The sequence below is a fragment of the Andrographis paniculata genome, unplaced genomic scaffold (assembly GCF_009805555.1).
Source record: "Andrographis paniculata isolate CXL003 unplaced genomic scaffold, ASM980555v1 Contig45END, whole genome shotgun sequence".
NCBI lineage: Eukaryota > Viridiplantae > Streptophyta > Magnoliopsida > Lamiales > Acanthaceae > Andrographis > Andrographis paniculata.
In genome coordinates this window covers 2,303,774-2,330,581 of record NW_026137579.1, presented here as the reverse complement: position 1 = coordinate 2,330,581, position 26,808 = coordinate 2,303,774, and the positions used below count along the sequence as shown (strand labels likewise).

The following is a 26,808-nucleotide window of genomic DNA, read 5'->3' as shown; positions in this document are numbered from 1 at the left end:
TATTTAAATTAAAAGTTAAATAAAAAATATTAATTTAAATTCAAACCAATCAAGCCCCTTATTATGTTGATGGTGATTCATAAGCTATTTGATTCATAGGGTTTACTCAAATCTATATGTACTTTGTTAAGAATAGTAGATGCAAATTTTTATATTATAAAAAAATAAACTAATTATAATAATATTGTTTGCTAGGTGTATAAAATTTAAAAGACCCTAAAATTGTACTCTCTCTGTCCCACATATCATGTCTACGTTGCCGTTTCTATCCGTCCCTGTCACTTTCTTTTTTTTTTTATAAATGATTACACACTTTAATATCATTTTAAATTTTTTAATTTATTTTTTTAATTTTAATTAAACTAATTAGTTATCTTAATCTTAATTTATAATTATTTATATTATAGAATAATTATTTTTACTAATACATTCTTAATTATCAACTAATTATATTTCTCCTAAAATATCGTGTCTACAGTGTAACAGACACGGTATATGGGAGACGGATGTAGTAAGAACTAACACCTAGTATTGAATGTTTGTTATAATATGTATTTCGATTTTCATGTGAAATAAAATGATGTTCGTCTTCACGTTCATCTGCCACACATAGTTCGCCTAGTGTGACTTATTTTATTGGACTTAGTTTATAGGGTATTAAGTTCGGTCGGAGTTTACGTACTTTTGTGGATGTAGATTCCCACATTATAAATAATAATAATAATAATAATAATAATAATAATAATAATAATAATAATAATAATAATAAAAATGATGTTGTTAATAATATTAAGGAGTCCACACATATTAAATAAATTTAAAATCCATAAAATTGTATCGTAATTTAGCTGTTGTAAGTACTTTTATTATTGTTGTTATCTAACTCCATTGCCCTCAGCTTTTATTTATATTTCTATTGGTTTTCCCTTTACAATATCCTCTCTCTAACCTTTTCTTTTCGTTAACAGTAAAAAGAAAAGTAAAGGCTACTACCACTAACCAACTATTCTAATTTTTTTTTATTATTTTTTTTTTTTTTAACATTGATTAGGAAAAGTGGGTGTTAATTTTATTTATTTAAATTTTTTTATAAACTTTGGTATAATGCATGCCTAGGAGAAATTACAGTTCTTGATTGTGACACCTTGGACCATTTAATTTAGTGGTTTCAGTTTATGGGCCCAACAATAAACAAACGTATTTAAATTTAGTTTAACTAAATTTAAAATAAAAACAAAATACATATAAATTTTGATGAATTAAATTAATTCAAGAATTTGGAGAACCATAGAGCAGAAGCCTTTGGATATCTGTTGAGACTGTTGGCATAGTCAACATACATCAATCCAAACCTCACTGTGTATCCTTCATCCCATTCAAAATTGTCACTCCAAGCCCATGCAAAATACCCCTTCACTTTCACTTCTCCCTCACTGCAACAATCATTCATTCTATTTTATTTTATTTTATTTTTTAACATATATGTATATATAAATTTAATTGATACTTTACTTTATTGCCTTTAGAATTTGGACAATATGATCCCGATGATATTTAACCCTTATTGTATCATCGACACTTTGCACTTTGCACTCATTTTTCTCATCCACCCCTGCAAAAAAAAAAAAAAAATTAAATAAATATATATTTCAAATTTGTCACTAAATATTACTTCTTCCGTCCATTTTTCAATGTCCTAATGATATTTACGTGTTTTTTAAATAATTAGTTTTTTTGTTGTAAATTGACAAAATAGCCTTTTATTTTGTGTATAAATATAAAAAAGATAAATAAAATAAGAGTAAAAATGTAAATTTTATGTATAAAAGTAAAAAAATGACAATAATTTTTTAATAGAAAAATAGGATATTAGTTTGTGTACGGAAGGATGAACGAGGGAGGATTATTAATGTAATCGAATTAATTATAAAAATAGATGAGTCCATTACCATTCTCCGTGATATATATAGCGGGTATATCACTGTACGTTGCTTTTATGTGCTTTAATAGCTTGTACAGTCCCCATGGAACAATGTACAACCACGATGAGCCGCCCTACATTACCAATATAATTTATTAAATTAATAATCATTGTCTCCATTTATTAACAAAATTTACACACCAAATAAAAACATACCACTGGCCCAATTGGAATCCCATTTTTCTCAGCTGAAACCAAAAATAAATAAATAAATAATTAAGTCTAATAATTATTTATTTAATTTTTTACTTTCCTCGTTAATATATATAACTTACTAAAAAATTCAACTTGTTGATCTTTATAGTAGGCTTTCCCGGGCTCATGAGTTACATCATTTGCTGCATAATTGGCTGTGTAGTAATTCAAGCCAAGAAAATCAATGGATCCCTTCAGACATCGAGATTCTTCCTCTGTAAATTGTGCCAAATTACTTTCAGGAACAAATCTTCTCATGCTGTCTGGATATTTTCCAGTCAATATAGGCTCCAGAAACCTGGTTCCATCGAATTCAGACAACATTAATTTTGAAAGTTACCAACAATTGATCAAAAAACAGACACAAGTGTTCGGAACCACTGTACCATCCGAGCATGAAATCCATAGCTCTTTTAGCTGCTTCAACATCTTCCTCAGAATTCGAATCGAATGGTTCGAACCATTGGCAGCACGCCACAATCCCAATCTTCCCCCCCTGATGTTCCTGACGACATAAAATCGAAAAATCCTGATCAGATTTTGTAGGAATCTTTCAACAATGTGTGCAATCGAAAACCTGAAACTTTGTTCTGTAAGAATGAACAGCTGCTGCGTGTGCGAGGATCAGATTTCTGCCGACGGTGTACACGTCTTTTGCCGGATCGGGCTGTGTTCTCGGCGCAAACGAGCTGCGGTGTGTTTGGACAGTCGAATTCGAGACATTATTCGATCCGTGAACACCTCTGTATTTTGTAAGATTATTTCCGATGTTGTCTTTAGAGCCTCTGCCTGGAGGATGTGTCCCCCGGACATATCCATTGATGCAGTAGCTCCACGGCTCGTTGATCGTAATCCATGATTTAATCCTGTCGCCGAATTCCCAAAAGCATAGCTCGGCGAATTCGCGAAAATCATCCCTGAATGAATGGAGTTCAGACAAAGGGTAACATTGTTGTTATTTTCATTTGCATTCTTACACGATCTGCCGGCTTAAGAAGCCGTCGTACTCTAGCTCCAAGCAGTAGGGAAGATCCCAGTGGAACAGAGTCACATAAGGCTCGATGCCTGCATCGAGACATCGCGGCAAAAATTGGATCAAGAATGGCATTAGGACATGGATATGAAACAGAGTTTTGATTATTCGAACCATTGGCGAGGTAGGTGTTGATGAGATTGTTGTAATAATCGATCCCTTCTCTATTGATCCCAGCTGCTCGGCGCCCGCCTAGTTTGTTGTAAGATACGGTTAGGTTAGCGCTCGACGACCCATTAGGCGTACACATGTACAAAGTTTGTAAGAATTTTACAGGATCCATTAGAGTTATTACCAGGCAGAATTCTAGGCCAGGAGATGGAGATTCTGCAGGCATCGAATCCGACTTTCTTCATCGCCTCGATATCATCCTTGTATCGATGATACATGTCGACCGCTACACTTCCATTCGATCCATCTGCTATTCTCTCTGCAAATTTGAATCCATTAAGACAGCGCAATTTGCATTCGCTACACTCGACTAAATGTACTAAGAAAAAAATCATTACCGGGGCACTCCATGGCGAAAACATCCCATACTCCGAGTCCTCTGCCGCCTTCGGCGGCTGCTCCTTCAAACTGGTCGAAAAAATAACAAAATTTAAATGATTATTACACCTAAAAGTTTAAACTTAAGTCTTTTGCCTGATTAGCTTCATCAATTGTATGAACAGCCTGACATTGATTTGAGAAATAAACAGACCTGAAAAGAAGATGTGGCAGTTCCGAATATGAAATCCTTAGGAAAATCAGATCGCCTGATCGAGACATTGTCGTCCCTAATTCTAGAAGCTTCCATGGAGGAATTGGATCGAGGAAAAGAGTTAGTGAACTCAGGGCTAAATCCTTTCAACACAAAAATGCTGAGCTCCGACGGCGTAATCGGCGGCGGCGGCGCCGCCGTAGCCAATTGTTCAGACAGGTACTTGGCCTTGCGGAGCTGGTCTGTGAGCTCGACAACATGGATTGCGCCGGCGGTCGGAGAGATGTGTTGCGGAAGCATGGCTACGACGAGCTGGTCCTGATTTTGCACTGTGGCGGCGATGGCGGCGGCGTCGTCTTCCTCGGAAGGGGGACAACATGGGCAGCATTCTCCGATGAAACGCGCCAAGCGTCGGAAAATCAGGGCAGGCAACATTTCTGGTGTCGAAGATTTGAATTTTTTTTTATCAGTTGATCGTGGATTTGGGTATTTATCTGTATGTATATATTGCAATTGCAAGGGAGAAGATACGCAGGTGTTGATTTTGGAAGGGGCCAGGACCACAACTCCACCATATCTGGACTGGAGGTGGTGCTGGTGCTAACAGCGGATCCATGTGGCGCCGGGATCCGGTAAGGGAAAAGAAGGCAGCGGCATGCGGATCACGTGCGCTTCAGCATCAGCATGCAGTTCGCGTTAGCAAAGTGACCAAAGTTCCAGCCCCAGGGGCTTTATAGTCATTACGCGTAGGATACTTGAGTCCAAGTAGAGCTATAATTAGACAATGATCAAGACAAGATTTGAGGGTGAATTTGACTGACTATTTAAAAATTTTGTACTTTATTTTATAATAAAATAAAATATATTTTATTATGTGCATATTCTTTATATATTATTAAAATTTTTAATTATAAAATAATTTAAAATATACTTAAATTTTTATGAATGAAAAGTTTATAAGATTATACAATTCATATATATGTAAATATTTTTTATAATATTGTTGGTATTGGTATAAATTTAAAACAAACATACCAAAAAAAAAAACTAATTAAATTATAGATAGATAGATTAGGATAATCTGTTGTGTGCTACTTGTTTCTTTTAATATTCAAAATCCATTATTTCATAATCTTTCAATCACCATTTGAATCTTTTTCAATAATTATGCAATGAGGCTGATGCTATGCCTATAAATAAATAAATACTTTATTAATTCCACATTAATAGTCTCAAAAGAAACTTATAATAAACTAAAAATAATAATAATAATATTATATTGATAAAAGAATAAAAATTAATAGTACTTTTTACTTTTTACATATACTATGATAGTATTTTAATAAATAAAAATAATAATAAAATAAATTGATAATTACATATGAAATTTATTTATCTAGTATTTTTGCTATAATGTGAAATATAAAAATTATATCGAAAAAGGAAACTGTAGCAAGTCAAATGGGAATAGAAGGACGGAACATATGCTATGGTCATATTTATTTGAAATTTTTTAAAGATTCTTTATTATTTATAAGTATTTAAATAACATTAAATTATTATTTTTATTTAAAATAATATATATATCTTGGCAAGTGTATCTAAATTGTCTTTTATGCCCATATGAAGCAGCAGCATCACTATTTCTCAGTAGCAGACAAAGATCTTCGGATGCACTTAATAGAAAAACAGTACCATTTATATAATACCAATATTTATATTTATATTTTATATTCACATATAAAGTGATGTTGGTGCGAGTCTGTGGCGTTATATATACACACAATATTTGTATCTATATAATATCCCTATCCAATTCCAAAATTTGATGCTAAATGAAGGACCTTCTGGAAATAGCACTTATTGGTTTTCTGTAGCCAAACCCCGACTTGAGTCTTACTGTATGTGTGTGTGCGAGTCGAGAGCAGTATCAGAGTATTACTTGCTGCTCTGTCTTCATTTGTCGAACCAATCTCACACCCCCACCCCACCCCACCCCACCCCTCACTTTCATCCCCCACCCCCTCTCCCACGACGCAACAATTTTGATTCTTTAGATTCTTTTTCCTCTTTCTTCTCGGGGAAGACGACGTAGGGTTTCCTACTCGGGGTAAGTTTCTTGATTGAATTTCTTTGTTTTGATGTTTCTATGAAAAGTCGTTTGTTGTTTGATTAAGGGATTATTGACGGAAGATCGAATCTTTTTGAGGGTTTAGTCCTTTGTGGGTTTCCGATACTGTTGTTGGCTTAATGGTTGACTTCGGAAATGTTCTTCGAGTTTCTTGATTAATTTTTTGTGGGGTTTTAGGAGAATTTCAAATTTTCAATCGCATTAGTTTAGGGTTGTTGTGCAGATTAGGATTCTAGGTTAAATGGGTTTGATTGATTGTTGTGGCGCGTACGATTGTAAAGTTTTTCCATTTATTTCCGTAATTCAACTTAGGGTGTGAAAACCTACGACTGGAAATGGTTTGACTTGGCTTGTGAATGCCCTTCAGATGCAATTTACTTGAAATTTATGATGATCGGTTGAATTCTTGCGTTTATGAAGTTTTGATTGCATTTATTGATTTCTGATTTATTTTAGGGAATTAGGGTTTGAAAGGACCTGTTTTGGAGGTGAAAATCATCACATAGATTTACCTGCATTATCGAAATGTCGATTTGCTCATATTACAAGACCTCAAATGTACAGTCTGGTCTAAGGTTAAATTCTCATCTATTTGTTCACCTTTGTAAACCGGTGTACCGTGGATGAATTTATTTTTCTGTTATAAGGAATGTCGAAACAGGCTGAGGTTGCTGATGCTAATGTTTTTGGCAACGTATGTCTGAGTTTATGTGTGTATATTATGATGCAATAGATAACAAACTAAGATATCTTACATAATCAAATTCGTGTAGCTTTAGGTCTGATTGGTCGAGCGTAGGTAATCTTTGAGGTTGCTAGAATGCTGTATGTCCCCGATTCTATTACACTGCTTGATGTGCTTTCACCCTTACCATTATCATCTTCTAGAACTGTTCGTATACTGTTGAATATGAACTTTTTGATTAATAGCTATTTACTTATTTTTCTGATTGCTCTGTTTCTCAGGGAAGAACTCTCCGGCAAGATCGGGTGAGATTAATCTCCATTGGAATGGCGACTGAAAGCCCCATTAGAATATCGGAAGCTGCTGACAGATGGCCATCGGCTAAGCCTTCTACAAGGTACAGGCCATCATCTGCCGAAATGGCCATTGAAGGTCTGGGCTTGTTCTTCAAAGATCAGTGGCTTAACAACCACGAAAAAGATGTTATCCCGAGCCGATGTGAAAGTGCGCCGCCAAGCATGGAAGGCTCCATCTCAGCAATAGAAAACGTCATTTCCCATCAGAATAACCCTGTTAAAAAATTTCCTACCTTCTCTGCAACTAGCGGAAATGATCAACCGTCGTCTTCATCATACCATGGAAAGTTCAACGAGTCTTTAGGCTCATGGAAGACACACCATGTCTTCCAAGCAACTGGTTCTTCCGGGATCGGGAATGCGGCGGATGCTAAATTTTCCGATAGCTCTCTACAGCTGCCGAGGAATCGACTTCCTGCTCATGAGGAGGAATCTGAGGACGACGTGTTATTTGAATCCGGGGCAGCTGGGAAAACTGGTTTCTTGGGTTACCATAATCGCTCCCTGGGCTCAATGCAGGTAAATTAATTGTCCTCCTTTTACATAATCAACATCTTGCATTTCGGCATGGTTTCGAACAGATTTGGTTCTTGGAACTAAAAAGGATGCGACATTTCAGGAGGAATTCCACCACACGTCATCTCCTTCAAATGATCAGCCACGCTCCTTGGGCAATCGAGCTTTGGAGAAAACAATTGTTTCTGATACCGAACCACGTGTCCTAAACAATACCTCTTCCGGCGTATCTATTGCTGATAAAAATGCTCCTCGACTGGATAATATGATGCAAGCCTTGTCGCTTAATGGAAGAGAGTTCGGTGCTGTAGAAGTCGAGAGAGAGAGTGATTTAGAAAATACCGAAACTGAGGTTATGAAGAATGCCGATCTACTTAGAACTTCAGCGGCTATGGAGTCTCGGAAACTAAACAAGACGGATCAACTCATCTCCCAAAATGAAGTTCTGCAACATCAAGCTGCTGCCCACAACTCCAATGCTTCCCAAGTTCAAGGCTCGTATCCTCAGATTATGTATCCTGGTATGAGTCACGCCTACGGTGGCTTCAACCAGTTCCAATACGGTTCTTCAAGTGTTTCTGCGACAGATATTCAGCCGACTCTCCAGTCATCTGGATTCACACCGCCACTATATGCAACGCAAGCCCTTTATATGGCTTCGACTAATCCTTATTATGCAAACCTGCATCAAGGCGGTTTCTTTAGTCCAAGGTACGGCATGGGTGGCTATAATTCCAATTCTGGTGTTCCAACTCCATATCTGGCCGGATATTCCCATGAAGGTGCTATGCCTCTGGTTTTTAATGGCGCTCCGTATCCAACTGCTGGATCGCCAAACGGGGGAAGCGCAGCTCATGCGTATGATCTCCAGAGTCAACAGAAATTTTATGGTCAAATTGGACTTCCTATGCCACCCACTCTCCCTATGCAATATTTCCAGTCACCTGTTCGAGATCCCTACGGTGCATATGCCCATTTTGCTCAACAAACACCAAGGTATGCTTCGGCTGTGAACCAAGTAGGCCCGAAAAAAGGAGCAGAGAATGCAGGTCCATCGAGCGACCATAAAACTCAGCAGTTAGGTGGGGTTGGGTATAACAATTTGAACCCGAAAACAGTGAATGCACCGGGTCATTATTATTACTATGGAAGCCCAACCAATGCTGGTCCTTCGGTGCATTTTCCCCCGGCATCTGCTGTCAGTCCAGTTGCGAGGGCAAAAACTGCTGCAGGGACGAACTTTTCTGGAGGGGCGACTTACAATTTGAGTCTTTCTCACTCACCAAGCGGTAACTCTAATAAAGCTAACAGACAAGGCCAGACCTGGACTGACATGAATTCGTATTCTTTACTCGAAGAGCTAAAATCTGGTAAAGGTCAAAGATTTGAGCTGTTTGATATAGCAGGGCATATTGTTGAGTTCAGGTGAGTTATTTGGTGTTTCTTGTTTTTTTGAGAACACTGGTTATTGAATGATGGTATTGATTTGTTTTCTTTTTTTTGTTGTTCTCTGATTAGCGTCGATCAACATGGAAGTAGATTCATTCAACAGAAGTTGGAGACGTGCACTGTTGAAGAGAAGTCATCGGTTTTTAAGGAAGTTGTCCCACATGCTTCGAAATTGATCACTGATGTTTTTGGGAACTATGTCATTCAGAAGGTTTGATATCGATCTTTTAAGAGTTATGTGGTCTGATTATAGAATCAATCCTCCCCATTATCCTTAAAATCTCGTTTTCTTTTTAATGTCCTGTCATGATTGTGTGATACAGCTTTTTGAATATGGAAGTCCGGAGCAAAGGAAGTACCTTGCAAATCAATTGGAGGGTCAAATCCTGCCGTTGAGTTTGCAGATGTACGGTTGCCGCGTGATCCAAAAAGTAAAAATCCTATCTTGAAATCTCTATTGCCTATCGTCGTACTTACAGTGTTTCTGAACCAAGTTATTTCTTTGCATTTAGTAATTTTGTGTGATTAGATGATTATTCAATTTTGAGGTATCACACTAACCTGAATATTTCTAATCCCTTTTTGAAGGCTCTTGATGTTATTGATTTAGATCAAAAGGTTAGGCTAGTAAGGGAGCTGGATGGACATGTACTGAGATGTGTCCGCGATCAAAATGGGAATCATGTTATACAGAAATGCATCGAGAGCATTCCTGCTGATAATATTCAATTCATAATTTCTTCTTTCCGTGGACAAGTTGCTACACTTTCGATGCATCCTTATGGTTGTCGTGTAATTCAGGTAACTTAAAGCCTTCTAGAATGATATCTTATAGTCGTGTTTGTGTTTGAAATTGAGACGGACGGTCTATATGCTGTCTTTGAACTTATAGAGGGTCTTGGAGCATTGCGAAGATGAAGCCCTGACGCAGTTCATCGTGAATGAGATTTTGGAATCTGTCTTAACACTGGCTCAAGACCAATATGGCAACTACGTGACACAGGTCATTTTTCCTTTATTTGTTATTACATGATCCCTTCAAGTTTCTTCTTCTTGTGCTATTATTCTATCTTCCCTTTAATAATTGCACACAACTATCTATATGTAGTGTTCAAATTTTAGTCCTTGCGATTTTTTGTTACGGGGATGCTAATTTTCATTTTTCCGTAATGGATAGCATGTATTGGCAAGGGGTAAGGCTCGTGAAAGGAGCGAAATCATCGAGAAATTTTCTGGATCTATAGCGCAACTTAGCCAACACAAGTTTGCGTCAAACGTTGTGGAGAAATGCCTGGAGCATAGCGATGCAGTTACAAAAGAGAAGCTGATCAACGAGATAAGCGGTCTAGGCGATGGGAATGATAATTTATTGGTAAGCCAGTCGATCGATGTAATTCAGGATGTTGCGAAATTGTCGAGAGAACTGCTCTCTAACACTTTACTGTTTTTTTTTTTTTTTTTTTATCATAATCTTAGGTTCTTATGAAAGACCAGTACGCAAACTATGTTGTCCAGAAGATTCTGGATACATGTTCCATCGAGCAACGGGAGATGTTGCTTGGCCTCGTTAAAGACCATCTTCCAGCACTAAAGAAATACACTTATGGGAAACACATTGCTGCCCGGTTCGAGCAGCTGTATGGAGATGGTGAGAGTTTCTTGTTACCTTTAAACTTGTGGTTTTCTGCATTCTTACATCCCAAACTGCAACCAATCTTGAATTTTGTTTTTGGACAGAAATTCAAGGGCAATGAACAGGCTACAATTTAATTCTTCAATGGGAGGGATCTTGATCTTGATCTGGATCTGAATCTGAATCTGCCTGTGTTCTTCCAAGTGTTAAACAGGGTTAACTATTATATATTTCTACTGGACCATCAGTACTGTGTACTATAATATTATTATACATTACAGGACCTGCTTAGAATGTTGGAAGGTTTTAGTCAGTATTTTAGAAGCACTTCAAACGCTTAACAGCCTAAACTTTCAGTGTGCCTTTCTGCTACTTTAATCATTCATTCTCTAACTTTACTTCAGGATGTGTTTGTATATGCTTCCAATAGTTTTCTGTACACTAAAATATTGTGCTCAAGCATTTGTTCAAGAACATTCCAAGATACAAAACACAGCCCTGGTTCTTTAGGTTAGTTACCACTTACTACTCATACATTCAATCTTTTTTTTGACAAATCCATATTTTGATCGATTCTACTAATTCATTCATAACCCTGAATCATATAAATTGAAAAAAATAAAACACACACAAATGATTGATAAATTTGTGGATTGAAAACCCAAAATTCAAAGGACAAATAGTGCATGAGGTTAAATCACACCCAAAATCCAAAACCTTTTTCAATGATTCAAAACTTGGAAAGAGCATAGAAAATAAACCTAATCGAAAAGTGAGAATCCCATGTCGTCGTCGCTCTCCTCTTTCTCTTCCTTCTTCTCCTCAGCAGGAGGGGCATCAGCAGCTCCACCACCGCTGGATGCTGCCGGTGCACCACCACCACTGCTACCACCGACAAATGCGCCACCGCCTACGGCACCACCAATGACCACCTGCATTGTTTACGAATAAATTACATGAACCAACCAAACCCGAAGTCCAGAAACTAGCTACAATTTTCGCAAAAGTGATTTAGGTTTGAGCTAGTCAAATCAAATATTACAAGATAGGTTTTTATGTTTATCTTTTCCTTTTTTCACTAAATGAGTGGCAGTGTACCTCGACTCTTAACTGCCGGATACATACCATCGCCACACCAAAAGTATAACCAAAACTATTCTTTTCTGTTTTCTTGTTTTCTAGTGTTTTAGATTATTGGAGGTGTTAAATTTTTATTTTTTTAAATGAAAAACCATATGTATTGCTGTATATATGAGGATAAAAACAGAACACACACATAATCATCCTTCACTGGAGGAACATTATACGAAAAAACAATGAATTGAAATGCGACGATGGCGAAAATGAATTCACGCCTTAATAATGAAAGAGAAGTATCACATATCAACACACAAATTGAAAGCGCACCTGAAAAACCGCCGACGAAGGAGTCACATAGGAGAAGTTGGACTGAACAGCGCCGGAGGAGTCAGCGGAGAGGGCCACTTGGACGAGCTTCCGCTGGAGGTTGAAAGTGCTGTCTGCTGAAGCCTCGAGATCGCCATTCAGCTGCTTCGCCGACCACTCGGCGCCGGATTCCTTGCAAACAAACGTAAATACTCCCATTGTACTCGCGGATCTGCAATTCGTCGGCGATCAGCAATTGAAGACGACGACTCAGCCGCCCTACTTTGAGTGTATATAAATTGGTCGCAAATCAAACCCTAGATGCAGCTGGAAAAAATTAAAAATGCATTTATTTTGTGAAAATGACAATCGTGCCCTCCATCTACCATTAAATTTACGAATAGCCATTGGGCCTTAAAAGTCTGTTCTTATCTGGGCTTCGCTGTCCACTAAATAACATTTTATTTATTTTAAAAAAATACTTTTACTCTTATTTCGAGAATGTTCTTTTGACCCTCTGACCGTTAAAGAAAAATTAGCTGCGGAAAAAAATCAGAAAAGAAAACGCGTTTTCATTTTTTAAGATTCTGGAAAAGTCGTGTTTGTTTGGGAGTCCTGGTAACTGAGTTGTTCCAAACGCATTAATGGTAGTACATAGGTGTATAATTACCAACAAATGGAGAATTACCAAATGTACGCAACTGCTACTTATATTTGTGATTAAATGCGAACTAAAACTTGGCATTTATTTCCAATTTATTTCAAAGAAAACCATTAAAATGAAGAAAAAAAATTATTTGCTTTCGTGTAATCCTTTGGTCCAAACACCTGGGATCTTGTGATGGCGAGACATGATTTTTGTGGCTCATTGGACCAGAACACCAGATGAATCCCAGCTGTGGGCCCGGATGCTATACATCAGTGGTGTAGATTCGCGTGGCGTTCGAGTCCCGGGACTTCGGGAGAATCGAACACCAATTTATATAGTATTTTTTTTCATTTAATAACTTACTGCTAATCCACAAAATAATACCACTTCAATAGTCCCATAATTACTGTTTTTACCTCTACTTAAAAAATAAAATAAAATAAAATAATTTAAATGCGTGTTCGATAACCACAAGAAAAAAACTATGATCTGTGACTTACTAATCACGTAACTCCGGGATTCAACAGATCACGAAATCAAAGCCGTCCACATAATCCCTGCATATAATGGACGGTGAGATTCGGCTTGTGGTAGTGGTCCGGGAAGGTCCCAGGACCTTACCCCAATGCGACCGTATGGTCGCCCTGCATCAAGCCGACGGTCCCACGACGAAAATGCTTATTGCTTAAGTATCGAGAGGGAAGAGACATTAAAGAGAGACAATCGTATCTCAAATCTCAATCCGCCGAAATTCAGAGGTGATGGTTGAAGAAGAATAACGAAATTTCAGCATTTCGCTTATTCCCATTCCCAGTTCCTTTTTTTTACCAAATCGTAAAGCTTCGGTCTTCCGAAGAAACCCTCCCCAAAAAAACAAAAAAAACCAAAAAAAAATTAGAAAAAGAAATAAAGAAAAGAACCAACCTCCTTGATATTTCTGCAACTCTCGCGGGGGGAGAGAGAGAGAGAGGAGACGCAGGCGGGCACCAACCGAGGGGAAAGAAAAGGTGAAGATTCTTGTCTGACAGGACACCCCATTTCTTGCAGAATCAGATTTCTGGCAAAGGCGTTAACTTTTTGTGCGATTTACAGCGTAATATTTCGCATTTAATATTTGCAATTTTGTGTGCATCGATTTGCAGAAGATCGAAAAGGGCGTTTATTTTTTGTATTTCTCGTCAGATTTTTAATCACTGGCGTGTATGTGTATGTATACATGCTTCTCTCGTTTCCCCAATTTTCTTGAAATTCTCAACTGCCCATCTTCGGCCTCCCCCCGTGTTCGTGTTCTTACAGTTCTATTTTATTGGGACGATTTAGAAATATTCAATCTTTCTTTTTAAAAAGAAAAATATAATATAATAATTAAATCTTTCTTTGGGTTATTGTGCATCGCGATTTATTTTTTGTTTTCTAGATTAGGAGGTGTGGTGGCTTTAATGGCATTTAGCTTTGCTGCTGTGATTTGAATCGAGTGTTTCTTGTGAGCTCGCCGATTTTATCCTTGCCCAGATCTTAGGTTTGTTCTTCTTAAATTCCCTGTTTTGTTCGTTGTTTATACATTAAAAATGATGCTTTTGCGTAAAGGGATTGTAATGATTTCTGGTATTGTCCGCAATTACTATTTTACTCGAATCGATGTGCCCTCTTGCTGCAATATATATGTAGAAATTACTGCGCTTGAATTTGAAGGTACCATTTTGGAGATCAGAGGTTTAGAAATCTCCATTTTCTGTTTCAAATTTGATGGATTGATTGCAGAACTGTAATTAGGTGTTTTTGAAGGATTTGAATCTACATAACTTGTCTGTTTCTGGACAACTGAATGAACTGGCTTGCAATCTTGGATTCAAAGTTCTTAGAACATATTTGACATCTGTTGCAATTTTCTATCATAGATGAGTTCATTTTCTCGAACTCTAATTTGGGAATGTTGTCAGGGTTTGTGTCTCCTCCTACATTGATCCCGGAGGCATTCTGAGGACTTTGAAGAATAAGAGCAAAGAAAGACATGAGCAATATGGAATTCGAGAGCAGCAGTTGGATAAGAGATGGGGTTTCATTCTACCCTCAATTGTTTGGCGGCATAATGATCACTTGTGCAGTATTAAGTTTTTCGACGAGCTACTTCGGCAAGATTACTGTTCCGATGATGCCTCACTTCTTCCCCGGCTTGAGGGCCTTTCACAAGAAGAAATCCTCGAAGAAACGAGTCCGTGTGTATATGGACGGATGCTTTGATCTGATGCACTACGGGCACGCCAATGCACTGAGGCAGGCGAAAGCATTAGGGGATGAATTAGTCGTCGGAGTCGTATCTGATGAAGAGATCATATCGAATAAAGGGCCTCCGGTTTTATCCATGCAAGAAAGGTACAATCACGCGCAATTTTATTCGATAAAAAAGTACAGTAATTTAATTGTAAGTTGCGATTTTATTTGAGGTGATCTTTGTAGGCTGACCCTTGTTAGCGGGCTAAAGTGGGTTGACGAAGTGATTCCTAGTGCTCCTTACGAAATTACCGAAGAGTTTATGAATCGACTTTTCAAGGAGTACAAAATCGACTATATCATACATGGCGACGATCCGTGTCTTCTACCTGATGGGACCGATGCCTATGCTCTGGCGAAGAAAGTTGGCCGCTACAAGCAGATCAAGCGCACAGAAGGCGTCTCTAGCACAGATATTGTAGGTACTGTATTCTTCTCGATCCATGTTCTTGATTATTGAGTCGGGTAATGTTTGCGTGGAAGAATCCCGAACGGGTTTTGCAATATTGGTTCATTATGAATGCAGGGAGGATACTTTCGTCCATGAAGGATACTAAAGCTGCGAAAGAATGTCCGGGATCAGGCGAATCTGATAACGGTTCGCAATGCGACAAGCCTCTGGCTAACGGAAAACTCAGTTCTCATTTCCTGCCTACTTCAAGAAGAATCGTGCAATTTTCGAATGACAAGGTTTGTCAAAGTCGAGTCATTGCTTTCCAAGTGTCACTTGGGTGAAGGATTGGTTTGCTTTCGAGGAATCTTTGTTGGTGATGTTTGCGTCGTTTGTTTTGTTTCAGGGGCCCGGACCTAATTCCCGTGTCGTATATATTGACGGCGCATTTGACCTTTTTCACGCCGGACACGTGGAGGTAATGTGAAACTTTCCATAGCTTCCGTAGCATGTTTTTTGGCGTGTTATCTGAATGAGACAAACCGTCACTTTTTGGGTACGAAAAAATTGATTGAAAGCGATTTGTAACGCAGATTCTTAAGAGCGCCAAACAACTCGGAGATTTTCTTCTTGTTGGTATCTACGCCGACCAGACAGTTAGGTATGAACTGTTACACTCGACAATATTGTTGGAATTGTTGTGTTATGGTAAGAACTTACGACGAAGTTAATCCACTTTGCAGTGAGGTCCGTGGGCGCGATTTCCCGCTGATGAATGTCCATGAGCGTAGCCTTAGTGTACTCGCAACCCGATATGTCGACGAGGTCATTATCGGCGCCCCTTGGGAAGTTACACAGGACATGGTAAGTTTTTTTTATTCGCGTTCTTTTTATTGAGTTGTGTGTTTTCGAAAATTTATGCTGTTAAATACGACAGATCACGACCTTCAACATATCTGTGGTTGTGCACGGGACAGTCGCGGAGAGCAACCCACTGGCAAATGTGAGTCGAAACTATTTTTTACTAAATAATTAAATGAACTTTCGTTAAATCTGGCGTCGAGCGTATACTGAAATGCTCGGTTTTGCAGGTTCACTCGGATCCTTACGCAGTTCCTAAAAGTTTGGGCATTTTCCAAATTCTCGAGAGCCCGAGAAACATCACCACCACTTCCATAGCCCAGAGAATCATTGCCAACCACGACGCTTATGTGGTATTCTTCTTCACTCCCTTCCCCTCTCGTTTCTTTTATCAAAACATTTGGGTTCCGTTTACATGGAGATTTTTGAAATTTTGAAAAATTTTGAAAATAATAAAAAGTTGATATCTTTGATCAATAGTGTCAAATTTCTATAATTTTATATATACAGAACACGATGAGAATTCTCTAGCAAATTTTAACTCATACGGGAAATGGTAATTTGACACAATATTACCAGACATGATCGTCTATCTCGGACAGAACCGCGTCCTGCTGTCCCATACATACAGTGTGTATATATACATACTATGTATGTGAGAAATAGGGTTTGTTTTTGAGACAGGTGGTCCCATAGGCGATATTACAATACGGTAGAGGGGCGTGTTGGAAGAATATTACACTTACTTTTCGTCTAGGTTATTCCGGGCGCTCATAATCGATGCTTACCGTGTAATAACATTTTTGCAGAAACGTAACGCCAAGAAAGAAGCAAGCGAGAAGAAGTACTACGCGGGCAAGAAATATGTGACCGAGTGAAAGACATGTATTTGTCGCTCTGCATGCATCTTTCGTCCGAGAAAAAAGGGGGGAAGGTTGGTCCCGGTAGCTTTTGTTCATCGGAAACTATAGAGAAGATGAACTCGAAATAGAGATAAGGCGATCTAAGCCGTCGATTTTTAGCACATCCGGTGCTCTCTTTGTCGAAAAATCGTTAGTATCTATAGCTAATCTTATTTTGTAGCAAGTTTTTTTTATCTACCATTGTTGTAAATTAGTTGATGTTTTTGCCCATTTGTTTTGTTTGCTTTGTACCATATAATATTCAGCTGCGTATTCTAAAATTTCAAGTGACATAATAAAAATACAAATCTAAATGTGTTGAATTTGATTTTTATTATTTGCCTGATTTTAATTTATTGTGTAATTTTATTTTATTTTATTTTTATTTTTTATGATGTGGAAATCGACAGCTGCTGTCCGAAAGTATGCACCCCTAAATTTTATTAGATACAATGTGTATTGTTGATGTATTGAATTTGTCGATAAGTTTTTTTCTCGCTATCGAATATCCTTCGGGCGGACCGACCGTACGGATAAAAGTTAAAAATAAATAAAGGTAACTGCCCCAACTAATCTTCTGTGTCTGAAGTCAAAACTCTGCCCGTTACTGTCCTTAAATTCTATCGAGTCTTCACAGCACTTTTGACTTTCTGCCTCTCCTCCGCATCACATGTTCTTAAATGCCCGTTTTACGATTTTACCCCTTCCCTCTCTCTAATAAAAAAATAATTTTAATAAACTATTACTAATATCTAGAACTAATTACAATTCAGTTTTTTATTTTCTTTATTAATAAATATATATATATATATATATTTTTTTTTATAAAATAGCATATTGAAATATTATTAAAATTAAAAAGTGAAATGATAATAAATTTGAAACGTGTGGAAAAGTGTCTACTGTCACTTTTGATATTTATTATAGTACTTGTTTTTTAATTCCCTCTTGATGTCACCACTCATTTTATTGCAATTCATAGCCCCTAGAAATTATTCATAATGGTGAATATTGAACTGAAACGTAACACACAAATATTAATATATATATATATATATACAGATGTTATGTAGATTTAAATTAATTAATTTGCAGTTGCGTGTATATATATATAGTCCCTAGGAGATGGTAAATCTCAAGCATGTGGAATTAAGTGGCTATTGCCGTTGTTTAGGGCTGCCCTTTTTTGACTTGTAGTTTAATCCTCCCTCACATCAGTCACGTGCTCAGCTCATGCACTCCTCTATATATTTTAATTACTCCACCAATTAACTGATTTCACTTCTATAATAACTAAAAAAATTAAATAATAACTGATTTCACCTATATATTAATTTAAAGGAACATTGGGTTTGTTGGTTTATGATTTCAAGTACAAATTTATACAATTTAGTTTCATGATTTTTAATAAAAATATCATTTAAATAAGAATTTAAATCAATATATTATTTCAAATTAATTTAAAAAAAACAACCAAATAAATTAAATACTTCCAAGAACATTTAAATATTGCAATTTTTATTATAACTGAACAAAAACAATTTATTTTATTATATATAAACACATTTTGAACCATGATTGATGACGGCATCGGATGCTGGTACTTTCATTGATTAAATTAATAAAGATTTTAATTTAGTGCTTTTCGATTATGATATTTTGGTCACTGTTTTTAACCTTAATGATTATTGGCATTTAATTTATTTAATTACCTGAGTGATGCAGTCAACATCTGATGGTTAATATTAATTAAGTCTTGATTCCTACTGATGTAAACATATACGATGGAGGAAAGGCAGAATGAATAATTGCGTTAAAGGAAAAAGGAAAAAGTAGATATTTTAATTATTGAATACTATTTTATTAAAGTCGACCCATCAATTTTTATATTATACAGCAATATATAGATAGTATTGATTGAATGAATGCCCTGTAGAAACGAAATGTTGGCACGTATTAAAGAGTCCCAAAAAATAAAAATAAAAATATTTGCTGCGTTATAAAATAAGTCCTTTAATAATTGACATTGGCATTAAAAAGTTAGCAACGGGACTATTTTAATTTATTGTCAAATAATTAATCCAAATAATGTAGGGCTAGGAGGAATATAAATACTTTTTAAGGAGACGATAGAAAATGCATCGAATTTAAATTAAATTTGTATTTTTAAATCAAAAAAAAATATTGAAATAAAAGGCTCTATCTTATTTTATGCATATGATTTTTCATGCGAAATTTACATTCAGTAATTATTTTTAAATCTATTGTAAAAGATTATGAGAATTAATGTTGTCACAAGCCATATTCGGAAACAAATTATATAATACATGATTTATTAGTATTAATTATAATAAGCCATTATTTTCCAATCATAAATACAATGGATCTTATTTGAACGTAGGGAAATATCGATTATTAAATTTCATCATATACAATATATATATATATATATATATACATTTTTATTATACGAGCAATTTCATTAATTGCACACAATAGTAATTTTCCCAAACAAACCCTCGCGCTTGCAGAGTATTTACATAGCTAATTGCAAACGGTGCGGTCAGGGGCATTATGGTAAAACGGCAGAAAAGGCCAGTTTCTGCACCCTTCTTTTGCCACTGCGACACTTAAATGCCACTCTCTTCTTCTTCGTCGTCTTCCTCCGCCGCTCTCTGTAACTTTCCCACAACTCGCCGGCAATGCCGCACGCCGCCATCAGGAAGGTCAACATGATCGCCAGGATCGTCCGCCTGAGGCAATTCGTCCGCCGCTGGAGAATCAAGAGCCGCCGCTCCGACGGCGGCCATCGAACCCCCTCCGGCTCGCTCGCCGTCTACGTCGGCTCGGATCGCGTCCGGTTCGTCATCCCGACCCGGTTCCTCAACCTCCCTGTCTTCGTCGACCTCCTCCACGAGGCGGAGGAAGAGTTCGGTTTTCAGTCGACCGGCGGCCTGGTCCTACCCTGCGAACCGGGTTTTTTCCGAGAAGTAGTCCGGCTTCTCGAGGAAGACGAAGAAGCCTTCTGCGGGATGGGGCTAAACGAGTTCCTCAACGTCGCTCCGGAGCTCCGCCTCAAGCCGTTGGATCAATCGCCCTGCAGAGAATCCTCGCCGTCCGTTTCCTTCAGCCCGTTTCTGCCCAATGCAAGGGTTTGAATAAATTATTACTATTTTTTTTTTTTTCTGTTTTTTTTTCCTATTAGGGTTTTGAACATTGCATATCAGTCTTAGGTTCGTCTGGGAAACATCCTTGAGTGAGGCCAGAGTTTTAATGGTGATTTTCTGGCTACTCAAAGAGATGTCTGATACCCCCACCCCCCTCTCCTCTTTTTTTTCTTTTTTAAATAAATAAAAGAAAACAAATATATATGAATTGTAAATTGTTCCATTCCTGATGAACTTTTTACTTCTAAATTTTACCCCGCGATGATAAAAGTATGTGCCAACACACACACAGGCACACTTTTTTGTACTGCATATCACTCTCTCGAATATACTCTCTTCCGTCCACATACCATATCAATTTTTTTTTTAATTTTATTTTAAATTTTTAAATTTTAATTTTTTTAAATTTTAATTATACTCGTTAATTATTTTAATTTTAATTTATAATTATTTATATTATAAAATAATTATTTTTACTAATACATTTTTAATTACTCTCTTTCTAAAATCCCGTAGAATATTTATTTATTACTGACATTTTTGCACTTTTTGTTGGCGTCTTCCCTTTGTCTCCCTCGCTAGTCTCTACCTGCTTTGCGCTCCATTTTTTATTTTTCCTCTATGATTTTAATAAATGCACAAATTAATTTGGGGGCATACCTATTATTTAATTTAATTTATTTATTAATCACAGTAATTGGTTGTAAATGGAGATTTGCAGCATTAATAGTAAGAACACTGTGTTAGTTACTAAAATATATTAAAATAATAATAATAAAAAAAGTGAAACTAATATTATTTGATTTAATATAATTTTTAATTATGGGTGAAAGTAACAGTTGGAAGTGCAATTTGTATGTATGTTTGAAATAAAAAAGGTAACTCTGAAAACTATTATATACTGAAATTCACTGCGATAAAATCATCAGTGTCGGCGCGCGGTTCCTGGAGTGGGATTGGGGCTGATTGGGGATCTCCATTTTGCATCAATCCTGGAATGATTACAGTAGATTAAAGAGCTTTTGATTGCATCGCTTGAACTGCCGTGGTGATGTGTAGAAATGGCGTGCTTTGGTATTGAATGATTTGTACATTTGTAAATAAGGAGAGCCGTCGTTGGGTTGGGTGGTTGATAATCAGTTCAGAATGACAAAATCACAGAACTGACTCTTTAACCACAAGTTTTTCCTTGCTTTGTCGACCGACAGCTATTTCTTAGACTCCACTTCAACGCTCCACGCACAGAAGGCACAGGTGTGTACAGCGGAGACGCCGCGAAAGCCTTGGATTGATCAATTTGGTTGTACTTGTTGGAGGATGGGTGCAGTACGTTGGCCTCGTGAATCAGAGGTAATCTGGATCTGCTGATGGTTGTTACAATGCAATTTTGTTGAGTCGCCGCTCATATCGGCGTTTTATTGCATTTGGCGTACTGATCCAATACAGCTTTATGAAATATCTTATCTTCATTTTAATTCAATTGGTGTTAGATGGCATTTTTTCAGCAACGTGTGTTTGTTTTAGCTCCTTTTCGTATCTGGTAAAATCCGATGCAATCAGCCTGATCTGTTTTGTTCAGCAGTTTAATGTGATTAGGAGAAAGGTTGCGGAGATGTCTGGTAGGGATATTACAGATGTCAGAGTTGTCGTGTCCCCCTATAGGATATGCCCCCTGGGAGCTCATATTGACCACCAGGTGCGTGTCCTGCATAAATCTATGATTACAGTTTGAGAAATAAGTCCAGCTACAACATTGTGCAAATTGTTCTGCAATGTGAAGATGTCATTTGGTTACTAATATCCAGGTTTATAATAACATTCAACCTTCCTGTCATTGTTGCAGGGTGGTATTGTTTCTGCAATGACGATCGATAAGGGTATACTTCTTGGCTTTGTCCCATCTGATGATTCTCAGGTATTTCAATTTACAAAGCTTGTATGTTGAATTCATCAGTTGATAGTGAAGAAAACTGCATTACATCATTGTAAGCTGTACTTAGAAGTTACTAGAAACAGTAGTTGAGTCATTCGGTCACCGGGAATGGACTAACTAGCCTTATCATATTTTATTTGAAAATCTTCACTTGGAAGGGTGAAGCATAAGGACATTCATCTACTTCCTAGAGCAATCTCATAATTTTTTTTGTATTAAAATGATAGGGAATCTAATGATCAATGAGGATGAAACAATATGTACTTTGGTTATAAATAAAATGAAACATGAAAACTCTAGATCCTTTACCACAACTTCTGTTTTCTTTTTCCAGTTGATGAGATTATAGTAAATATTATATATAATGCATTTTCTGATGAAAATTTTTCTTTGTGTTCCTTCGAAGACCAAAACATGATTGCTTTTCTTTTCTAGGTTCTACTACAATCTGGACAGTTTCAAGGAGAAGTGAAGTTCAGGTGCTGATGAACACATTTTTCTTGTAGAATGTTGATTGTATATTTTCTATTCAAATGATTTTATTGAGACTGATATTAATATTTAGGTTTAAACAAGTTTGATACCTTGACTAGTGCCCACACACTTGTAAGTTATTATAACAATGATTTTTTGTTATGTCCAACTGACACAACATTCACAATCTCTTTGTTGCTTTATGAGGTATTTTGATGCTTCAAACTTTTTGTGTTATTTTGGTTTGTTTAATTAGTAGTTATTGGTTGATGCTTGTCACCTCTTGTCATTTATCCAGATAACCATTTTCCATCTCTTTGTTGCTTTATGGGGTATTTTGATGCTTCAAACTTTTTGTTGTGGTGTTATCGGTTAACCAAAGCTAACCCACTCCACCATACTTAAACCAATCTAGGCATTTCAAGCTGCGCACAGTTTATATGAATATCACTCACTAAGTTCTAATCGATTATAATTGTGCAACTACTGAATCTGAAAGGAGCTGACACAGTGAGATACACAATAGTCCTTAAGCATATCTTTATTTCCTCTCAACTTTTGCTTATTACATAGTTTCAAATATGTTAGTTCACTTCTTTATTCAACCTTTTTTATTTCTTATGTTTACTGAATTAATGGCTCTAATTGAAAAGGCTATATACATATATGCATATGTTTTCCTATCCATGGCATCAGTGTAGACGAAGAACCAATACCTGGAAAGGCTGCAAAACAAAATGGTTCAAATCACTTGAAGGGATCTTTCAGCACGCAGGAGGAATGCAGCTGGGGAAATTATGCAAGAGGAGCACTTTATGCGTTGAAGAAGAGAGGAAACAATATAAAACAGGTTTTGTTTTTATTGTTTGAAACCTAAAACAGGAAACATCTCTTTGTTGAAGTTTGAACACACCGACATGGGCAAAATAATGGGATTCCTTTGGCTTCGAAGAGCCATTCTCTGCAAGTTTATGACCTTCATTATTTAAAATTTTATCTAATATTGAAATGGCCTTTATATAAATAATTTGTGAAGTATGAGAATCTAACAGAAGGCAGAGCCACGGGCTAGGGAGCATAATATGAGTATGAATCATAACCTATTTTGTTTAGTTTCTATGGAACAATTTGATTTCTAGTGTTACGATTAGATTTTGTCCAGAAATCTAAACTGCATTTTGAATGGAAAATTTGATTACTGCCATGTGTCCACAATATCAGAATCATGGGGAATTCTTAGCTGACTCTGGCCCCACTGAGTTTTCGAACTCATTATCTCTCTTCAGTTTACAGTTGAATCAGATACACCATATTGTGTTAAAAATATTTTTACAAGTTTCTTCATATGAATGGTGTACTTATTTATGATTTTGCAGGGCATTATTGGGTATATTTGTGGTGCGGAGGGACTGGACAGCTCAGGCCTTAGCTCTTCAGCAGCTGTAAGTTTTCTTTTACACCTTTGAGGGTACCTACTTCATGTTTTGTTGTTGGAGAATTGGTAGCAGAACAATTCCGTTGCGCCCTTATATTTTGAGTAGATAGTTGCAAAAGCTAACAAGGAACACATATAGCTAGCAGCTTTATACTTATACCCATACAAAGTAGACGTTGGGTCTCACACATGAATTGTAACACATACTGGTAAGGTTTTGTGCAAGCAAACATCTGTAGGAGCTGCTGTTCCATCTTTCTTGAATCCCCTAAACAATTGTGGATGTTTATATTTTGACAGGTTGGTGTGGCATACCTGTTGGCTTTTGAAAGTGCAAATGATCTTATAGTGTCTCCCACAGAGAATATTGAGTATGATAGGTAACTTTAGTTTATTTTGTAAGATACATATGTAAGACTTCTTCTTCTCAAAAGTTACCATTGTTTTCATGAGTTACTTCACTCTAAGTCTGAGCATATGTTCCCCCAAATGAGGTTGTTTCCCTTGTTGATGAAGACAATAGAAAGGGTTACTCTACTCTTCTGTTTTCAATAATATACAGCAGCCCACCATCTCTATTTTAATTTTCAGTTTTTGATAGACTAAAACTATAATCGCTTACATGCAGGTTAATTGAAAATGAATATTTAGGTCTGAAGAATGGTATATTGGATCAGTCAGCCATATTACTTTCCAGTTATGGCTGTTTAACTTGTATGAACTGCAAGGTATACCCACTTCCATTTTGTATACATTGGCCTCAACTTACATGCCAAATATGCTGATGACATTAAGAATATATCCATCAAATGTTTGGCATTATGTGCTGTGACCTTAAACTCGTACAATCAGTCAAAATGCAACCTTGAACCAGTCTGTTGTGCGTTTGCAACTAATTTATTGACTAAATTGTTCTCTATAATTTAATTCTGTTAGTAGACCCTTTCAGCTTGGTTCCTTTTATCTTATAATATAATTGATTCACTTTTCCCTCTACATGTTGGTTTATACCTTTCATTTCCTGAACATTTCCTCGCTCAGACAAAAGAACACAATCTGATCCGTGGTCCAGAATTGAACAGCCATACTAGCAACGAGAACAATAGCCCATTCAAGATATTACTGGCATTTTCAGGATTGAAGCAGAATTTAATATCAAATCCTGGGTATAATTCCAGAGTTGCAGAATGTCGAGAAGCTGCAAAGATTTTACTTCAGTAAGATTCCTATTGTGCAAATATCTTGTTCCACCCATTATGTTTGTGACATTTGGAAATTTGTACCATTTCCTCTCACGAAAAAAACAGAACTCTCCACTTCATGACACCCACCTTTTCCTTTGAAATCACAGGGCTTGTGGGAATGAAGAGCTGGAGCCAATCCTATCTAACGGTACCTAGGAGTGTTAATTTATTTCTTGAACCTGCACATGCTCACTCACTTACGCATATACTTTTAACATCTGTTAACTTTGCGACAGTTGAACCAGAGGTTTACAAGGAACACAAGGTCCGTTTTCTAATCAATGTCATGAAGTGATTTTTTACGTTCACATGAATTTCTTATACGAATTGGCGATGCTTGATGGTATTGATATTTACAGTCTAGTTCGCCTTTATTGTTTATTTTAGCTACACTATATTACTAAACTTAAGCAGTTAATGAGGATATTTATTTGTTCTCTACAACCTATTAAGCTATCAGATATTCAATACCTATTCAGATTTTACTAATCTTATGTTCTTTATTATACCATTCTCTCTCTCTCTCTCTCTCTCTCTCTGGTTTCATATTGTTGTCAATGCCCTCAAAACAATGCAGTGCAAACTAGATCCCAATCTTGCAAGAAGGGCAGAGCACTATTTCTCAGAAAACAACCGAGTTCTCAAGGGTATGGTTCTCTAGGACGTTAGTAACTTTTTCTCCACCCACCTACCCGGTCCACCATTTTGTTCATGAGGTCTTGCCATATAGGTATATTGACAACGTGTTTAATTTAAGGGCTTGAGGCTTGGGCATGTGGAAACTTGGACGAATTCGGGAAGCTGATATCAGCATCTGGTTTAAGTTCAATCCAGAATTATGAGAGCGGTATATGATTTCTTGCTAGTTGCTGCAATATAATTAAATATGTGCTGTAATAGTATATGTTATTTGCAGAAAGCATGATTTAATCAAATAATTAAGTAAATCCATCTCATCTCATCTAATCTCATTATAAGTTTCTCATAGTTTGAGTGTATGTATGTATCAGGGTGTGAACCACTTATTCAGCTGTACAAGATCCTTCTGGAAGCTCCCGGAGTGTATGGAGCTAGGTTCAGCGGCGCAGGGTTCCGTGGCTGCTGCATTGCATTTGTAGAAGCAGAGCGGGCGTCGGACGCGTCATCGTACATCAAGATGCAGTATTCTCAGGTCCAACCGGAGCTAGCAAAACAAATGGATGAGGATGGGCTGGTCCTCGTATGTGATGCAGGTGATTGTGCTCGTGTAATTTGAACACCTTCACTTTCTTGCTTATTTTTCAATGTCTTCATCTTGATTTGATTGAAATCTTCATTCGCATTTATACTTGTATTATGGAGTGATTCTATTTGATCTTTTCAATGAATTTACATCGCTAGTCATTACATCTTTCTTTCTTTCTCTGCCACTGC

The 26,808-nt window shown here is 36.9% G+C and overlaps 6 protein-coding genes across 12 annotated transcripts; 4 read left to right on the top strand and 2 right to left on the bottom strand.

Annotated features, from left to right (window-relative positions):
• Positions 1 to 1,136: 1,136 nt before the first annotated feature.
• On the bottom strand, positions 1,137 to 4,368 carry LOC127251897 (raucaffricine-O-beta-D-glucosidase-like). Of its 2 annotated transcripts, none has more exons than XM_051275843.1 (12): positions 3,913 to 4,368; positions 3,719 to 3,788; positions 3,505 to 3,639; positions 3,324 to 3,401; positions 3,154 to 3,241; positions 2,754 to 3,093; positions 2,563 to 2,681; positions 2,257 to 2,474; positions 2,138 to 2,169; positions 1,950 to 2,055; positions 1,513 to 1,612; positions 1,137 to 1,433 (listed from the first exon to the last, which is right to left on the bottom strand). In XM_051275843.1, exons 1-12 carry the CDS (start codon positions 4,345 to 4,347, stop codon positions 1,265 to 1,267), a joined length of 1,890 nt encoding a protein of 629 aa, XP_051131800.1. In that variant the 5' UTR covers positions 4,348 to 4,368; the 3' UTR covers positions 1,137 to 1,264. The 2 variants fall into 2 exon arrangements, with proteins under 2 accessions (XP_051131800.1, XP_051131801.1); XM_051275844.1 differs by having other exon boundaries at positions 1,312 to 1,433; positions 1,521 to 1,612.
• A 1,431-nt stretch (positions 4,369 to 5,799) lies between these two features.
• On the top strand, positions 5,800 to 11,098 carry LOC127251896 (pumilio homolog 6, chloroplastic). Of its 2 annotated transcripts, XM_051275842.1 has the most exons (11): positions 5,800 to 6,022; positions 6,500 to 6,618; positions 7,010 to 7,603; positions 7,704 to 9,025; positions 9,119 to 9,260; positions 9,373 to 9,480; positions 9,638 to 9,850; positions 9,942 to 10,052; positions 10,227 to 10,421; positions 10,526 to 10,697; positions 10,787 to 11,098. In XM_051275842.1, the coding sequence occupies exons 3-11, from the start codon at positions 7,055 to 7,057 to the stop codon at positions 10,801 to 10,803; spliced, it is 2,829 nt and encodes a 942-aa protein (XP_051131799.1). In that variant the 5' UTR covers positions 5,800 to 6,022; positions 6,500 to 6,618; positions 7,010 to 7,054; the 3' UTR covers positions 10,804 to 11,098. The 2 variants fall into 2 exon arrangements, with proteins under 2 accessions (XP_051131799.1, XP_051131798.1); XM_051275841.1 differs by lacking the exon at positions 6,500 to 6,618 and having other exon boundaries at positions 5,801 to 6,022.
• LOC127251900 (60S acidic ribosomal protein P3-like) lies at positions 10,525 to 12,395 on the bottom strand. Its single transcript, XM_051275847.1, has 2 exons — positions 12,090 to 12,395; positions 10,525 to 11,614 (listed from the first exon to the last, which is right to left on the bottom strand). Exons 1-2 carry the CDS (start codon positions 12,285 to 12,287, stop codon positions 11,444 to 11,446), a joined length of 369 nt encoding a protein of 122 aa, XP_051131804.1. The 5' UTR covers positions 12,288 to 12,395; the 3' UTR covers positions 10,525 to 11,443.
• Positions 12,396 to 13,435: 1,040 nt separating this feature from the next.
• LOC127251993 (ethanolamine-phosphate cytidylyltransferase-like) lies at positions 13,436 to 17,494 on the top strand. Of its 4 annotated transcripts, XM_051275983.1 has the most exons (11): positions 13,436 to 13,724; positions 14,135 to 14,236; positions 14,658 to 15,090; positions 15,175 to 15,410; positions 15,515 to 15,678; positions 15,786 to 15,857; positions 15,973 to 16,040; positions 16,123 to 16,243; positions 16,317 to 16,382; positions 16,471 to 16,593; positions 17,050 to 17,494. In XM_051275983.1, exons 3-11 carry the CDS (start codon positions 14,729 to 14,731, stop codon positions 17,116 to 17,118), a joined length of 1,281 nt encoding a protein of 426 aa, XP_051131940.1. In that variant the 5' UTR covers positions 13,436 to 13,724; positions 14,135 to 14,236; positions 14,658 to 14,728; the 3' UTR covers positions 17,119 to 17,494. The 4 variants fall into 4 exon arrangements, with proteins under 4 accessions (XP_051131940.1, XP_051131942.1, XP_051131939.1 ...); XM_051275985.1 differs by lacking the exon at positions 14,135 to 14,236 and having other exon boundaries at positions 13,436 to 13,796; XM_051275982.1 differs by lacking the exon at positions 14,135 to 14,236 and having other exon boundaries at positions 13,436 to 13,810.
• Positions 17,495 to 19,844: 2,350 nt separating this feature from the next.
• Positions 19,845 to 20,300, top strand: LOC127251550 (auxin-responsive protein SAUR24-like). Its single transcript, XM_051275281.1, has one exon. It carries the CDS (start codon positions 19,845 to 19,847, stop codon positions 20,298 to 20,300), a length of 456 nt encoding a protein of 151 aa, XP_051131238.1.
• Positions 20,301 to 21,220: 920 nt separating this feature from the next.
• On the top strand, positions 21,221 to 26,781 carry LOC127251374 (galacturonokinase). 2 transcript variants are annotated; one of them, XM_051275040.1, is made up of 14 exons: positions 21,221 to 21,659; positions 21,892 to 22,005; positions 22,153 to 22,224; positions 22,678 to 22,721; positions 23,413 to 23,566; positions 24,093 to 24,158; positions 24,452 to 24,531; positions 24,780 to 24,879; positions 25,193 to 25,368; positions 25,503 to 25,543; positions 25,632 to 25,660; positions 25,973 to 26,042; positions 26,153 to 26,242; positions 26,406 to 26,781. In XM_051275040.1, exons 1-14 carry the CDS (start codon positions 21,627 to 21,629, stop codon positions 26,648 to 26,650), a joined length of 1,314 nt encoding a protein of 437 aa, XP_051130997.1. In that variant the 5' UTR covers positions 21,221 to 21,626; the 3' UTR covers positions 26,651 to 26,781. The 2 variants fall into 2 exon arrangements, with proteins under 2 accessions (XP_051130997.1, XP_051130996.1); XM_051275039.1 differs by having other exon boundaries at positions 21,889 to 22,005.
• Positions 26,782 to 26,808: the final 27 nt, after the last annotated feature.

What these genes read in the sequence shown, in the direction of transcription:
- LOC127251897 (XM_051275843.1), bottom strand. Translation starts at nt 4,347, where the DNA reads ATGTTGCCTGCCCTGATTTTCCGACGCTTGGCGCGTTTCATCGGAGAA. An exon ending in CTGCCACATCTTCTTTTCAG is followed by an intron (nt 3,789 to 3,912) that starts GTCTGTTTATTT and finishes TTTTTCGACCAG; the next exon opens with TTTGAAGGAGCAGCCGCCGA. An exon ending in CTGGCCTAGAATTCTGCCTG is followed by an intron (nt 3,402 to 3,504) that starts GTAATAACTCTA and finishes ACAACAAACTAG; the next exon opens with GCGGGCGCCGAGCAGCTGGG.
- LOC127251896 (XM_051275842.1), top strand. Translation starts at nt 7,055, where the DNA reads ATGGCGACTGAAAGCCCCATTAGAATATCGGAAGCTGCTGACAGATGG. An exon ending in GGGCATATTGTTGAGTTCAG is followed by an intron (nt 9,026 to 9,118) that starts GTGAGTTATTTG and finishes TTCTCTGATTAG; the next exon opens with CGTCGATCAACATGGAAGTA. An exon ending in GTTGCCGCGTGATCCAAAAA is followed by an intron (nt 9,481 to 9,637) that starts GTAAAAATCCTA and finishes CCCTTTTTGAAG; the next exon opens with GCTCTTGATGTTATTGATTT.
- LOC127251900 (XM_051275847.1), bottom strand. Translation starts at nt 12,287, where the DNA reads ATGGGAGTATTTACGTTTGTTTGCAAGGAATCCGGCGCCGAGTGGTCG. An exon ending in CTTCGTCGGCGGTTTTTCAG is followed by an intron (nt 11,615 to 12,089) that starts GTGCGCTTTCAA and finishes TAAACAATGCAG; the next exon opens with GTGGTCATTGGTGGTGCCGT.
- LOC127251993 (XM_051275983.1), top strand. Translation starts at nt 14,729, where the DNA reads ATGAGCAATATGGAATTCGAGAGCAGCAGTTGGATAAGAGATGGGGTT. An exon ending in GTTTTATCCATGCAAGAAAG is followed by an intron (nt 15,091 to 15,174) that starts GTACAATCACGC and finishes TGATCTTTGTAG; the next exon opens with GCTGACCCTTGTTAGCGGGC. An exon ending in CTCTAGCACAGATATTGTAG is followed by an intron (nt 15,411 to 15,514) that starts GTACTGTATTCT and finishes TTATGAATGCAG; the next exon opens with GGAGGATACTTTCGTCCATG.
- LOC127251550 (XM_051275281.1), top strand. Translation starts at nt 19,845, where the DNA reads ATGCCGCACGCCGCCATCAGGAAGGTCAACATGATCGCCAGGATCGTC.
- LOC127251374 (XM_051275039.1), top strand. Translation starts at nt 21,627, where the DNA reads ATGGGTGCAGTACGTTGGCCTCGTGAATCAGAG. An exon ending in TCCCATCTGATGATTCTCAG is followed by an intron (nt 22,225 to 22,677) that starts GTATTTCAATTT and finishes TTTCTTTTCTAG; the next exon opens with GTTCTACTACAATCTGGACA. An exon ending in AAACAACCGAGTTCTCAAGG is followed by an intron (nt 26,043 to 26,152) that starts GTATGGTTCTCT and finishes GTTTAATTTAAG; the next exon opens with GGCTTGAGGCTTGGGCATGT.